At 42.2% G+C, this 15,596-nt stretch overlaps 1 protein-coding gene across 5 annotated transcripts in view; it reads left to right on the forward strand.

The window, feature by feature from the left end:
• The window catches only part of TTBK1 (tau tubulin kinase 1), a 108,932-nt gene that overhangs the window by 43,362 nt on the left and 49,974 nt on the right, over window positions 1-15,596 (forward strand). For 3 of the 5 annotated variants that reach the window (XM_039568149.1, XM_039568150.1, XM_039568151.1), the window contains exon 7: window positions 14,922-14,987. In XM_039568149.1, coding sequence (XP_039424083.1) covers window positions 14,922-14,987 — 66 coding nt within the window. Of the gene's footprint in view, window positions 1-980; window positions 1,193-4,319; window positions 10,209-10,782; window positions 10,864-14,921; window positions 14,988-15,596 lie in introns of those variants that run through there. The other 2 variants (XM_039568153.1, XM_039568152.1) reach the window with 2 other exon arrangements.

Genomic DNA, 15,596 nt, shown 5'->3' on the forward strand with positions numbered 1-15,596 from the left:
AAACAGGTTGGTATATTCTTAAAGCTTTTTATAAAAAAGTGTGCTAGAAGTTAGAGGCTGACCTGATCTCTGAGGCTGAACTTACTGTGAGCTGCAACCTGTAATGCTGTTCTCACCCTTTGTGGCTTTGGTTTTATGTCTATTGACTCTGTCCAGATTTCCTAGCAGGGATATTTCAGTGTGCCTGCCTGGAGGGGAAGTATGGGCAGGGGGCATTCTCTGTGCCATGTAATATGGGTTTTATCTTCAGTTCTTTTACCAGCACAATGTTATCTGGGGTCACTCATAAGGATGTGTAAAGCTTCAGATATTCTGGGATCTGTCAGAGAATTCCTAGATGTATTTCAGAACACAGTGCAAGCAGAGAGTGCTCATACGATCTCTCTGTTTATCATCCTAGGCTTACAGCTTTTGGTCTGCACACCTTTTCCATCTGCAAGATAATTGTTGTTCTGGAAAATGTTGATAATGTGCTAGCTAAATACAGAGACTCTGTAGTGCCGGGTATTGCTGGGCAGTGGGAAAAAAGCAAAGGCTACTGAGCAGATTTTGTGTCCTTAGTAGATTAATATAGCTGAGGAATTTTTCTTTTTTTCTTTTCTTCTTTTTTTTTTTTTTGTTCTTTTGTAAGTCTTTTCAGTTTTCTTTTTCCCTGTAGTTGGGAGCAGCTCCAAAGGTTGTGCCTGCATCTTATTCTTAGAAAGACACTCATTACATACTACTGGACTTCCTCATCAATGCTTTATAGTTTGGGGATAACCCTTCTCCATATTGCCCTTTACAAAATGTGGCCCCCCTCCGTTCCTCTTTCTGCAGTCAGAATTCAAGTCCATTACAGACTGAAACTGGCAGTTGTTTTTCTGCAAAATTTCTTCATTTCTTAATGAAGTAATTATAGTTTACATCTGTATTTCAAGTCCCATTATTTGAACATTGTTCTTTCTTTACAATTAAAGAAATTAATTTTTCCCAGTGTCTTTTCTTTTGTATCCTCTATTTTGTTCCTTTCTTACCATAATTTAAATTACTTCACTTTTATTTTGCTCCCAGGCCCTGTTTTTAGAAACAGCTCTACATCCAGCCTTGACATTTTCCAGGGGAAAAGATTCTTCAGCTGTGTCATACAAGCCATGTCCTGCTTGGGTTGGTGTGGGTGAGCGGGGGCTTTGTCAGAGTGCAGGACTCTGAGAAGGTTGGTCTTCGTTCTGGTCAATCTGGTGGTTGATTGCTTGCTTGCCACAGATGTGTCTCATAGAAGGATGAATGACATATGATCTTTTCCTAAAAAGATATATACAATCCCCAGGGGGTGGGAGTATGCTCTCGTGAAAGTAGTGAAAAGTCTCCGTTTGTTTGGGATATGGGAGGATCATACAGGGTAAAGTCTCATATACCTAATGTACCTATTCTCCCATGCCACACTTCAGGGGGTCAAGCTTTTTGACAGAAATGATACAGCAAAAAACCTCATAAATATTCACTTCAATGCCTTTTAACATTATGCAGTAGTAACTGGGCTGTTTGGTCCTTTTGTGTCCCTGCTGCCTGATACCACTTTGAGTCCCACTTATCGGACCGAGGCATTTGTCTGGAGAAGCACAGTGTGATTGCTGCCCAAGTAATGCACTGAGGATTAGGAAGGAGATGGAGGTGTAGGGTGGTATGAAGGCAAGAGAAATGAGAAATTTTGTGGTGGTTTTGTGTTTGGTTTTTTTTAAATAAGAACTTTATCACTTATTTCACCAAAGAGATTATTTCAAGCCAGTAAGGTAAATTCTTTTCTCTCCATTCTCTTTCCATTCATTTATCCATGAAGAATACATTTATAACATAATCATCCTGAGCCTAGTATTTCTGTGGTTTGGTTCTGAGGTACAATACACAAGATAGGTGAGGGAAGGGGCTCACTCTCTTTTTTGGAAGCATGTCTGGATTTTGCTTTCAGTCATATTCAGTTTTTTAATGGAAGTTTTCTGCTCACGTAGGTTCTCTGCAGTTCCCTACAGTTTCAGAAGCATTGTCATACTTTATGAATAATACCATAAAAGTATTAGTTGTTTTCATATCCTCTGAAATTCAGAGCTTCAATCTTATTTATCACCATTTCAGAAAGACTCTGAATGACTTTCTAGTAATACAGATAATGAGCCAGGTGATTAGGATGCTGTGGATTTGTTGGGTTTTTGGTTTTTTTTTAACTTACCACTTGCCTCTAATTTTCTAGAGATTGATTAAAACTTTGAGGGGGGATCATTTCTACTCTGCATAATCTTCATTAAGCATTAGTTTTCTCCATCCTCAGCTGTCACCACTCTGGCTTCCCAGGCCTCCTTTTAAGGGCTATCCCAGCAGCTTTTTCCTAGGGAGAGGTTACTCTGCTGAGCCTTTGATGAGTGTTATGGGTTTGGTTTCCATGTCTGTATGGAGGATGGCTACTTGACAGTTTAACTTGATAGCTCAGCATTTGTAAGGTTATGGTCCATTTGATGTAACTGAATCCAGATTTATTCTGAATCTGAGTTTATCCTGTGCTTCGAGGAAAACAAAACTGATCTCCCTTATGTGGGATGCTAATATTAGCACAAATGCTAGTCCTTGGAGAAAAGCTGTTGTGATATGGATTTGCTTTCATAGGAATGCTGTCACCCCTCTACTGCTTGCCCATTGCCACATGTTACAAAGTCTGCTGGGTAACAGTCTGTAGGAACTTACATTGCTCTGTAAAGACAGAAGATGGTTGGGGCCAGAAGGTGTGTAAGGAAGCATTAGCAACTTTTTTTCCCCTCTGTTGGCAATCAGGGAAGCTCAGTTGTGCTCCACAGTCTCGTTATTTGATATTTCTTTGCAGGTTGTAGAAGTCAGTCTTTGATAGTTACTCCTTTGGACAGGCAGAGCAGACGTGCATTGGTCCTGTAGCCATGTGGTGCCGTGGTGTGCTGGGAGCTCCTTAGGGCCTGGCTCTTTGGCTACCAGCAGCATTTCTGGCATTTGGATCACAGCCAACATCCTGGCTAGCAAGGGGGACTCTGGCCATTATGAAAAACAGGATAGACTGCTAGTGGACAAAAAATAATTTTTTCAGTGTGTTTTGTTTTCAAACACTTGCAAGGACAAGTTCCTGAGCAAGGAACTGACAGGCAGCTTGCCAGAACTGCTAGAGGCGATGCTGATTTCTGATGCTCCTCCCTGCCTCTCTAAGCCACACTCTCTCCTGTTTAAAAGGTGGCAAATTGTGGTTAAGATCTGTCATCTGTATTCACAAAGGTATGTTTGACCTGAAGTTTTCCATTTCTCAAGGGTGCACTGTTAGTGATAAATTCACAAAGTATCCCTGGTTCATTAAGCTTAGTTACATTTTTTGGTGCTCAAGACTTACGTTTTCTGACAAAAAGACAGTGGAAAAATTACTCAGTCACAGTAAACAGGGCCTTCTCCAGTGCTCTGAGTCTCCCAACATCCCTCTATGGAATATATCTTAATTTTGTGCACAGGTGTAAAGCTTAAATGAGAGGGATTTCAATATGCCTGCTTACATTCCACCTGTGGCTTAAATATATGGTGTCTGTGGTATTCTGCTATCAAGTGAGAATGCAGGAACTTCTGTAGGAGAGGAAGTTTTTGAACCTGAGACTTCCAAACTTTGGGTGCATGATCTGATCATGGAGAGAAGAATCACGCACAGATTCAGAGTGGGTAAAGTTGAAAGGGACCACAGTGGGGCATCTGATCCAGCCTTCCTGCTCAAGCAGAGTCATCCCAGAGCACATGGCCCAGGATTGCATCCAGATGGTTCTTGAACATCTCCAGTGAGGGAGGCTCTACAGCCTCTCTGGGCAATCTGTCCCAGTGCTCGGGCACTGCTCAGTGAGGAACGTCTTCCTCATGGTCAGGTGGAACTTTCTGTGCCTCAGTTCCTGCCCGCTGCCTCTTGTCCCATTGCCCGGCACCGCCGAGCAGAGCCTGGTCCATCCTCTGAGCCCTCCCTGCAGACACTGACACACACGGATGAGGTTCCCTCTCAGTGTCTCTTCTCCAGCCTGAACAGGCCCAGCTCCCTCAGCCTTTCCTCAGAAGGGAGGGGCTCCAGTCCCTTCATCGTTTGCCACCCTCTGCTGGACCCTCTCCAGGAGCTCCTTGTCTCTCTTGTCCTGAGGAGCCCAGAACTGGACACAGCACTCCAGATGTGCCTCACCAGGGCTGGGTAGAGGGGCAGGATCACCTCCTTCAACCGGCTGGCAATGCTCTTCCTAATGCAGCCCAGGATACCATTGGCCTTCTTGTCCCCCAGGACACTGCTGGCCCGTGGACAGCTTGTTGTCCACCAGGTCCCCCAGGAAACTGCTTTTCTTCAGTGTTGTCCTTCTGTTATGACTACAAACCTCCATTTCTTGTTTTTTTGGTTCTGCTCAATGTTCACCAAAAAACTCCTGGATTGCTTCACCCTGCTGTATTGTCTCTGCAACATACAGGTGCAGGAGCAGTAGATATAGGAGTAATTCAAGCCTCCCAGGGCTTGCAATTGCAAGGCTTCCTTCAGTTTTGTAAAGAATGTTTCATCTATTTTTAATTCTTGGTCAGGCAGTCTGTAACAGGTGCCTACAACTAATTACGCTACCTGTAATGGTCACTTACCCATCAGTGGTGACTGTCCCATCCCCTGCTCCAAGGAAAGCTTCGTACATTCAATCCACTCCTGTGAAAATGCACCTGCTTGCCTTCCCAGTCCTTTTTTGCTGTTCATTGCAGCGTTCAAGCCATGCAAGCAGTCCCACCAAGTCTCTACAATCCCAGTGAGATCATAGATTTGCAGTGGCACATAGAGCACTAACCGCTGCTGTTTGTTACACATGTGTTGGTGGTTTTGGACAGGCACTTGAGGTGGGCCATTTGATGAGATGCAAAGCCTTGGCAGAGATGCTCTTGCTACTGTGTCACATGGGTCCCTTCTTGTGCCAACAGGTTTTTTTTCCTCAAAGCGGGACTGGTGGTCATAGCAGCCAAAGCCCTGTCTTTGACAGCTTGGTGTTGACTTGCACAATGCATCTTCTGCTACCTAAGCTTCTCCCACTCCCCGGCAGGATTTAGGAGGAAAACCTGCAGATCCCCATGCCTCGAGGTCTGTAGTCACTCTTAGAATACTCAAGGTCGCTGCTTGAAAACCAGGTGCTTTTGGTGTTCCCATGAAGTAGCTGCAAGTGTTAATAGTCAGATGGCCACACAAACTTGGCAATTTGTCCTTATTATCCCATATCCAGGCTCCCAACAAGCCACAAAGCTCTTGAGACGTTGAATTAGGTCAGTAGATGGGGACTTCTATTTCCTGCAGGAAGGAATCTTCAGTGATCATCAGTCACCTTTGCTTCCCTGTATGGGCATTTGATTCAGGCTCACATAGCTCCCCTGGCAAGGTTTTGTTCCTCCTCACCAGTTCCTAGGATACTTAATCTATTCTGCACCTGCAGATCTGCATGTGGGGCAGGAGCCTCCCTTCTGCTGCCAGCTTTCCCTTCTCTTGGGAATATCCATCTGTTACTCCTTTGAGCGCTAACTGCTAGCATCCCTTTTTCCTTGCATTGCAGGGTTCTTGATTTTCCCTTCCAGAGGCTCTGTGAAGATTCTGTAGATCTCTTGTTCATGTGGGGAACCAGGCCCTGTGGCCCGTCACCACCATTACTGCAGGTCCAGTGAGACCCACACGGTCCTGAGTGAAGTTTCTGGGCTCCCTCACACCCTTGCTTTGTTAAGTGCTGTCACAGCTGCTACAGCTCTGTTAGTTAGCAGTTTACTGTGCTGCTTATAAATGCCATAAAGAGCAGGAAAAATTAAATCAAAATTTTCATGCTTTTCATGCCAAAGTTTTTGTTAAACATCAAGAACGAACCTTGCAGTTAAACTTTGGTATAAAGGAAATCATGTTCTGAATTTGGCTGATTTCAAAACTCCTTGTTTATTGCCTTTTTAAAGGGCAACTATAGCTGGCACAACTCAAACGAGAGAGCAACGTATTTTGCAGTGCAATTTCTTGTAGTGTGGACCTTCTGAGGGGCTTATGTTTTTGAAAACTCAGCTGTACTGTATGGACTAGCTTGCCCTTGCCTGTATGCACAAATGCTGCAGAGAACACTGTTGGTGATATGCTACTTTTCTTTAGAAAAGCTGTCTAGACTTTTCCTCATTAGAAAGGTAGCTAGCCCAGCTAGTTACATTTCTGCTGATTTTGTTCTTTAGGAGAGTGTCAAATTTTCCTTCTGGTGTGTGGGGTCTAAACCAACATTATGCCTTTTAAAAATGAGTACTGCACATGCCAGATGAAACAGAATGCATCTGCCCACCCCTCTGTGACCTACCTGTAGGATATCCAGAAGCATCTTCTTTGGGACTGGAGACAGGTTGCCAGAGATGAAGAGAGCCGGTAATGCAATTGTTATGGTCCGTATGGAATAGGACGATGAAAACTACACCACCTTTTTAGTGCCTTTGTACAAATCTAGATGAGATAACAGTTGATGATGCATAAGATACCACCCATCCAGTTTCAAAGGTGTTGCAGATCTAAGCAGTATTCAGAAGACAGTAATGACAAACTCGTGTTTGAGGGACTGAAAAGATTGTGACTGTAACATGCACAAGATGAATGAAAGGAATTTTATTAAAGTCTGTAAAATGCCCATTAATAAGTGCTTGCAGTTTTGGTGGATACTCTTCTGAGAACTAAGTCCAGTTTTTTGTTCCCAATTTCCTCCCCTTCCCTTATTCCCTCCCACCCAAAAAGTCCATTTTGTGGAGAATCCCAAGGCCTTTTGTAACAAATTTGATATTACAGGATGCAATGATCTTTTTTAGGGTTTTAACTGTTATTTCCCCTAGCTGCAACCTTCTGCTGTGGTTCAGATAGAGACGTGAGCAGGTTTATTCACTGTGACATCCTGGTTGTACAACCCACCTTTGCCATGCAGCAGTATCAGCAGTCAGTGTCAGTGCACATCTTAAGACAACAGAACTTAAGCAACTAGGGAATGAACTGAAAAATTTTTGGTTTTTTAAATATGTAGAATTTTCTTCTTTAGCTTGTGCACAGGTCAAATTTTTCATCTTGCATTAATTTTTATAGCAGAGAGCTGGACTAGCAGAATGTGTTTGATGTGGAGAGCTAAGGCTGAGAAGAAAATTTGAACTTGAAGGGGGAAATGAACATAAACATTATTATGCAGATGATGAACAACATATGCTTATGTAATGGAGGTGTTCTGAGTCATGAAGGTCTTCTGTGCTAATGTAGGTCAGGTTTTGGACAAGAGCTCCTTGATCGTTGCTCAGCTCTGCCAGTTTTGTCACATGCAGTACAGAAAGCATTGTGTCTTTCCTCTGTCTGGGGCACCTTGACTTCAGAATCATATTCCCTGTGGCTCCACAAATATTAATTGAAAGTGTTCAAGGGTTTAGCAGCTTGATCTTAATTATTTATTTGAAAATAGAGGCTATGTTTTCCTGAAGCCTTATTGCAGGATATGACAGGGGACTGTTCTGCTCAGCAAGCATTTTATTTTAGCTTAGTCAGCTGCAGCTCATTGATTAGATCTCGATCTCCTTGTGGCTCAGACTGCACTGCAGTAGTTTGCAGTGCCTTGCTGGAGAGACTGCACATGCACGAGGGCGGCTCTGGGAGTCAGTGGGCACAGGGACGATGGTGTAGGCAGGACAGTGCACAGCCTATGCGGAAGAGCGTGAGGAAGGCTTAAGAAATGTGTCAGCCAATTGAGAAAAAGGTATTTATTTTCCAAATGTCTGGGCATAGCATTAAAAATAAACTTCTCTGCAGTGAGCAAGCTATTAGAAGAGGAGATGATGATGTGGTTTTCTACTGAGTAGTTTTTCCCCCACTGAAAAATGAGCTGTAAAATAACACAGAGGATAGGAACTTCTACATCCTAATACCCCAAATATACAAACATAGAAGCCCAGTAGCCTTATACTTGCTTTGTATTTGAAATACTTGTAAATCTGTAGTATTACATAAGGAATTAACATTTTGGAGTAGAATAACAGATTTGTGGAGCTGTATTACTATATTAGCTTGGGAGGGAACATAATTTTTGTCTCAACCTTTGTATTGTAAAAAAGTAGTCACAGGAAAGGCTGAAAACACAGCATAGTCATGTTTGTTCAGAGATGAGGAAAAGGAAGAAGAATGGACCTAGGTCTTAAAAATATTGCACATTTAATATACAATAGAAGTGCAATTTCTCTGGGAATGGGTTAGTTATAAAACAAATCATCATGAAAATTACATTAAGGTTCTCATTGTTACTTTCATTTTTGGAGTAGCAAATTTGAACTTGAGAAGGGAGATTATGTTCTGGTTTAAAACATCACGGTTGCAGAAATCCCATGCTCTTGAAATTAAATGTATGGAAAGCAGACTAGGTGATGGATTTGAAACTCTCTTAGCAAGCAGGGAATCTGGTATCTTGCTACATGTTGCTGTTTCTTTGCTTTCCTCACCTGGAAGCCCCAGAGTCAATGAGGGTTGCCTCAGGTCATCTGCTCAGGTTGTTGTTGGTTTTATTTTACACAGCAGCTGTTAGAGGGGTGAGGGAAAAGGAAAGACAACTCGGGCTCAAATTTTATGTATACCTGCAGGGGACTGAGATCCCATTTTCCATCTCTGAGTGCTTTTACTACCAAGCTGCAGGGGGGTATACATTACATCTGAATGTGTCATTCCTTCTGGTCATTGCTATTCCACTTGAAGCTCTGATTATTCTTCCCACTGGAAAACAAAGGGAGGAATATAAAGCTCTTACTGTGGCCAGTGATGAGGGAACAGAGGCTTTGCTCCCTAGGCAAGTGAATGTTGGATTTGAGTTGGATTGCAGGTCAGATCCCCCTTCAGTCAGGTAAGTGCATTTGCTGCCAGGTCATACACTTCCTCCCTCTTGGTAATAATTATTCATATCTTCTGTGCAAAAGGTATCCTTTCCAACCTGTGTGCTCTTAAACTTGCATCTCAAAACACCCTGTGGTTTAGGGATGAGAGTGTACTCTGGAAGGAGGGAGGTGTGGCTTTCATGTCTGTTCAGAGGGTGGGGAAGTTTGAACTTCAGTGTGCTGCATCTCAGTGATTGCCAAAACTGCCTTTTGTCTTCTTCCTTTTGATAGAAAAGAACCATCGTCTCCATCTGGCTCCAGGAAAGCATTTTGAGCTCTAAATCCCAAAGGAGCTGTGACTCCAAAATATGTCCATTTCAGTAGTTCCCCTGCTGTGTTACAGCAGATTAAAAACTTATCTTTCTTACTTAGCACTCCCCATTCTTTCTGTGGGGATATTCTGTGCTGCTTGTTGCCTTATGGGACCTCGCATGTAAGAAACAAGTGCAGCTCTGAGGCCAAAGTCCTCTTGTTAAAAATCGTGATAACTGAATAATAGGATTACAACTGAAATAAGCTTTTGACTTAAAAAAAAAGCTCATTCTTAGCCCTGTTTCTACTGTGAGAAAGGCACTCTCATCTTCAGCACAAGTTCAGGTGCAGGAATCATGTGATGAGATGGTTGGTGCATGCTGTTTAGAAAGACAGAATTATCGTGGTCTTTAATTATGTTAAAATTCATTGGAAGTTTTGAACTCTCCTAAAGTAAAGTAGGAGCGATGGCGTTTTAACTCAACTGCTTTATGTCTTTTGTTTTGGAAAGAATAGCAGGAGACTTAAATAGCTTCCTCAGAACTAAATTTCATGCAAAATTTATGGAATTCTTAGGATTTGCACATTTTTAGGAAAGGCGAACAGTAAGACTCAAATAAGAAACTCCATTGTGTGGATTGTTTTTGATTACTTGATTTCTGTTGGCATAAGTATCTCTCAGTCAGGGTCTTTCCTCAGGTCACTGAATTGACTTTTAAGGTTATATAATATAATATTAGTTCTTGCCTCTGATGAGGATGTCCCTCAGATTTCTCTACTTTGCCATTCACAGATAACATGACTGCTTATGTGGCCTAAAAGCAGCATTGAGTTTCATCCTGCTCTCTCCCAAACCACCATTCTGCATCCCCCCACAGGCAGTGGAGCACTGCAGCAGTCACCAGGGAAAGGGAACATGCCTGAAGCTGGCAGCTGTAAAACCTGTAAAGTTGGCAAGCCACTGTTTGTATGGAGATTGATTGTGAGAAAGCAAGGTGGTGGTTGCAGAAAAAACGCAAATATTTTGGGTGAGAAACCATAACAATTCAAATAGGAAAGGGGACATTGCTGTTGATTTTTAGGAAGTTACATGCTGATGTTAGAACTTGCTCTGGATGAAAAGGGCAAGAGATGAGAGAGCAAATCCCCTTGCAGGTTATTGGATCAGTTTGTTTAGGGGAAGAAGGGAGATGTACACATCAGATAATTGTAGGAAGGAAAGTCACAGTAGAAGTGTACAACTGACCTGTGGTAAGGCTGTCTGCATGGCTGCTCTCAGCTTTGTGTTTCCACTTATTAGGTGTGAGATGCAGGCAGGGGAAGGTTCTCCCTAGAGGGCCCCCTCTCACCACTTACAGAGCACTCACAAACCACGCAGATTTGTCACGCAACACTTCATGTCCTTCGTGTCTAAATGAAACTCAGCACAGGACGGGCCAGCAGCCCTGGGAAGGGTGATGGGAGATGGCAACAGCTAAACAAGACACAGGTTTCTGTTGGGATACAATATTGAATGTTTTTTAATTCATTTCTGTTTAATTTTTTTCTCATTTTGTTGTTTTTTTTATCATGTTTTTCTTTGGGTTTCTCTCTGTTTTACAGTTCTTTTGGGCTCTTCTTTTGAGGCTGTGTTTGATGCGTTGGCTTCCCATCCGCTGCTCGTAACCATCTCTGCTATGAGTTGTGAGTGAGCCATCACCATGCTTCTGGGTTTTCATTTTGGTTTGTGCTTTTGTTATATATAGAAGTCCAAATTACACCAGGTTTTCTTTTTTCCCCTCATGATATGTTTGTTTTTCAGCAGGATCGTGACAGCTACCTAAATGTGATGCAAAGGCCTAGAACACTTGGGATTCTGCCTGAGGGGCTGGCAGATATTTGGGTGGTGCCAGAGTGATTTTGTCAATTCTGTGGTTTCAGAGGCAAGGGGAGGGAAGTTTTCTCATCTTACATTTCTGTCTCCAGCTTCCTCTATTCATTTCTGACTCTCCATGGGTATAAAATATGATGCAGTCATTAATGATTCTACAAAATGTTGCTGTTTAAATTAAAAAGTCAAAATGCACATAAGAGGTGTGGATATTGTCCCCACCAGAAAAGGTGAAGATACATATCCCTGCATCTCCCTCACGAGCCTGTCTGAAGAAGCAGAAGGTTCCTGGAGGTCACAGAGATACTTCCTTTTAGTTCAGTTAAAGCTTTCTTTCACTTTTCCTTCTTATCACAACCTTTCCAACAAGCCATTTCTATCCAAGATATATCTCCAAATTCTTTCCTTGATCTGTGGCACTTTCTCTCTCCCGTTACCACCTTTTCTTCGATCCGTGCTAACTTTTTTTTTTTACATTCATACTGCTGAAAATCCTTTTCCTTATTCCAGGAGAGATGGGTTAATGATCCTAGATGACAGCTGGCCTGCCAGGGGCAAAGGTGGTGCATCTCATGAGGTGTCTGTACAGGTTTCCAGAAAGCTGGGGAGGAACCAATGGTCATGGTCATGAGAATAGCACAGTCACAAGAAACAGCAGGATCAAAGTACTGGCATCCAAATACAAGTTTTTAGGAAGGCAGCTGGAAACTGGGACATTCAAAATATCCAGTTTCCTTTTGCCAGTCAGGCAAAAGGATTAATTTTAATCTCTATGAGTGAACATGGTGTGAGGAGCAGGGATTCAAATTAATGAGGAAATATGAGCACTCCTCAAATAAAAAGGGAGTGTGCAGGAAAGACAGACTTCGTGTGACTCATGAGGGAGACACTGCTGGCACTTGAAATACAAATGAGTGTTTGACCTGGAGAATGATGGGTGTAAAAGAATGCAGTTTGGAAAATGCATCCACTTCATATGGGATTTTGTTACCTAATTCTGTCTCTGTGTGTGAGGTAGTCTACATTGCTAATGCAGTGAAAGGAACACAGAGTGTAGGTTTTGCTCTGTGGTAGTGATCTAAGACAGTCTCCCAAGCTGAAACTCATTTTAAACCAAGCTTCTAACACAATGCAGTGCTGTGTAATGAAGTACTTTAGCTCTGTGGTAGACACAATATCAATGAAAGAAGAGATACACTTTATAACATTTTTTTATAGAAATACTGATGTGTAAAAAAATTTAAAAAACGTCTGTGGTTTAAAATTGTATTTCAACTTGCTAGCTTATTATATATTCATAATTTTGGGTATTCAAATCAGTTGGATTATATATGATTCCACAGTCTGAAGCTCCTAACTGTCGCAATTTCAATTCCGTGTCAATTGTGGATTGGTCTGGACAACAAGGATGCTTTATCCAGGCTCTTTTCCACTGCTCACCAGTGCAGTGGTGGGATGAAGTTTATTAACTGGAAGAAATGAAGTGTGTAAAGAAATCATCTGGAAAACTAATGTTTATGAATTCAGAAGAAAAGTCAATAATAGTTGGGTATGCAGCATGTGTGACAACATATGCTCAGGGAGGAGCTGTTTGTTTGGATGGAAAACAAGGTATCTCCACAGCCTAGAAAATACTTGATTGCAGTGACCAATTCCTTGTGACTGGCAGGCCAGGCAAATATGGTTAAAAGAGGTGCAACCTTTATGAGCAAAAGACAGTGTTACACGGTTAGCATCTGCCTGTTTTGTTCAAAGGACATTAAAGGTCCTGTCAAAGCAATTGCAAAGTCGTGCTCAATTGCAGTGTTCTCCCTTCCCTGAGGTCCCACATGAGAGAGGGGTGGAGGGACAATCCTCTGGGTTCAGGTGTGGGACTGCTCGGGAGCAGCCGGTCGTGTTGGCTGTGGGACAGATGCGACAAAGGCCTGCACCAAAAGCTGGGCTTTTGCTTTGCTTCTGAGAGAGGAGGGGAATACACTTGCAAGCTGCCTGGCTTCAGCTTGGTTTCAGAACAGATCTAATAAAAGACTGCACAGATAGCCTGTCTGCTAGAAATAGTAAGTATTGATCTAAAACAATTTTTAGAGACATTGCTGACATACTGAAGCCAGCACACGTGGTACTTGGTTCAGTACTTGCACGGACTGCAAAAATTGAATAATTTTTGTTCTGAAAACATTACAGGTTACATGTTAGAATTGCTCACAATACACCCTTACGGCTCATGAAAAGTATCCAAACACACTGTCATCCATTCATAATGGAAAAAAGGAATGTTCTCTTGCTTTTGAGTGTGTAGAGCCAATTTATGGTGATGGCTGTATTCCAGTGGCCAGTACTCTGCTTTTCAGGAACTCACATCAGTGAATTCTCTGGAATTCTGGAAAATATTTTGCAGTTCTTTGTCAGTGGAAATCCTGAATTGCATAGTTCTGAGAACTACGAGGTACAGGATGATAAGTATAGTATCTCTACTATTACCTGCTGCTAAATAAGTCTCTTATAGCTCAAGTTGGTGCACTGCAAGATTAAATGCTTCATTAAGTGCATGGGATGTGCATGTGGGTTCTCTTTGGGGAGTATTTGATTAGCATACAAGAGTTGTAAGATAGACTTGCAGCTTTTTTTTTGCTTAGAGTCATTGTAACTTAAGAGCTGCACTGTACACCATGCAGGTGTGGTATGTTACATGGTGTTGGTGAACTTGTTAAAAAAAATTTGAAATTTTATTCTTTCTGAGAATATCGAAATTCAGAGCAACTTCCATGTACCCAAAATGAAGCAACTGAATTGTACATATTAAGTGACAGAAGAGTGCCCTAGAATAAAAGTACAGAATTTTAGGTCTAGTTCTGAAGGCACAGGCACAGCTGAAAGAACAAACCTGAATCCACTGACCTCTGTGGGACAAGTTACTTGATTAACTTGTTATTAATGTGCCTGGTTTTCTGCTGGAGTAGGATCTTAATTTTGAGTATGTTTAGTTCTTTACCCAAGGTTAGCCTTATGATGCAAGAAGTCTGGGCCTGAACCTGGTTTACCACAAGAATTTTGAAAGTACTGCTGTTAAGTCTCGTTAACTCTGGTGCTTCTAGTTCAGCTAAGAGAATTTGGTGGATGTCATTATTTAAATGCAAGTTTTTCAGAACAATGACATCTGCATTAAGTGAACTCACATGGTCTAATGTTCTTGTGGAGGCAGCAGTAGAAAGAGCTGGAACAGTTGCTCAGCCCCCAAAGCAGAGAAAGTCCCCACATGGGACAAATAAGTCACAGGAGGACTGCCTTTCCACAGCCACTATATCAAGCCTTTACTTCCCAAGGACATGAAAAAGAGAAAATAAAGATAGGATATACTGGGAAGAATCTGGAAAAAAAGCAAGAATTCTGGAAGTCAGAGATTCCTAATTTTTTGATGCTGACCAGCAGTGTCAGCAAATGTGTGTGGTCATCTGTCAGAGTAGGTGATCCCTGTTTCCATCCTGAACAGGCCACCTTCAGGCTTTGCTTAGCTCATGTTACTCATGACTCGGTTTTGCATTTGCACTTCTTTACTAGCTTTTCCCTTGACCTGGAGTTTAAAAAGGAAAATCTGATCCTGGTTAATGTTCTTATCTCTATGCCTGGACTGTTACTGTTCTAACACAGCACTGTAACCACCTTGCCTTCTCTGTAGTGTGAGCTTTCCTAGAAATGCAGAATCGGAGAACACTCTCTGTTTAGCTGCTAGAGCACGAGGAAGCAGTAAGAGCCTTGTATCCCCTGGGTGCATACAAAATAGCAGTTTAGACAAGAAGTTCTCAGGAGATGGCTGCACAGGGGATTCAGTCATCTGCTCTGTTTCTGAGATGCTTCTCTTGTCTCCCTCCAGCCTCGTAATGTTGCTGGTTTCCGAGGAACCGTCCGCTATGCCTCCGTGAATGCACACAAAAACAGGGTGAGTCTTTTGGGGTTATAAGGAGTTATGAGTAAGATAATTCCCCCTCAGAAATCTGTTTTCAGGAGCAAAGGGGCAAGAGGTGTGAGTTCTGGTTTGTTATCTACAGAAGTTTAGTATATCAGAAGATTTCCATTAGGTAGTTAAGGCTGTCGACTGTAAAATCAAAATTATGCTTCAGTTACTGGGTCCTCTCTAGTGGGCAGACTTTAAAGTTGTAATTATTACATTACCAGACACTTTTTAAGGGCAAAAGTAAACCACACTGAAGGGGAAATCTGGCTAACTGCCAGGCTGCTTGCTGATAGTTTCTAGCAGAACTTGGCCAGGAATTACCAAGTGCCAGGTCCCCAAATCCATTCTTCATCTGTAATTTTTAATATTACCATCATGTCATCAGGTGAAGAGCCACCTAGTGAAAGCTAGGGTTATTTTTCCTGAAAAGAGCCATGATTTACATGGTGTCTGGCCTGTTTCATTATAAATGCTTCTAGAAGGCTCATCTAACATTCTTTTCAAAACACTCCTCTATCCTATTTCAGTAGTGTTCCTTTGCAGACAGTAAACAGTAAGTTTGGACAATACTCTCAGGCACAGGGTATGATTCTT

Source organism: Corvus cornix, chromosome 3 (genome assembly GCF_000738735.6).
Source record: "Corvus cornix cornix isolate S_Up_H32 chromosome 3, ASM73873v5, whole genome shotgun sequence".
Taxonomy (NCBI): domain Eukaryota; kingdom Metazoa; phylum Chordata; class Aves; order Passeriformes; family Corvidae; genus Corvus; species Corvus cornix.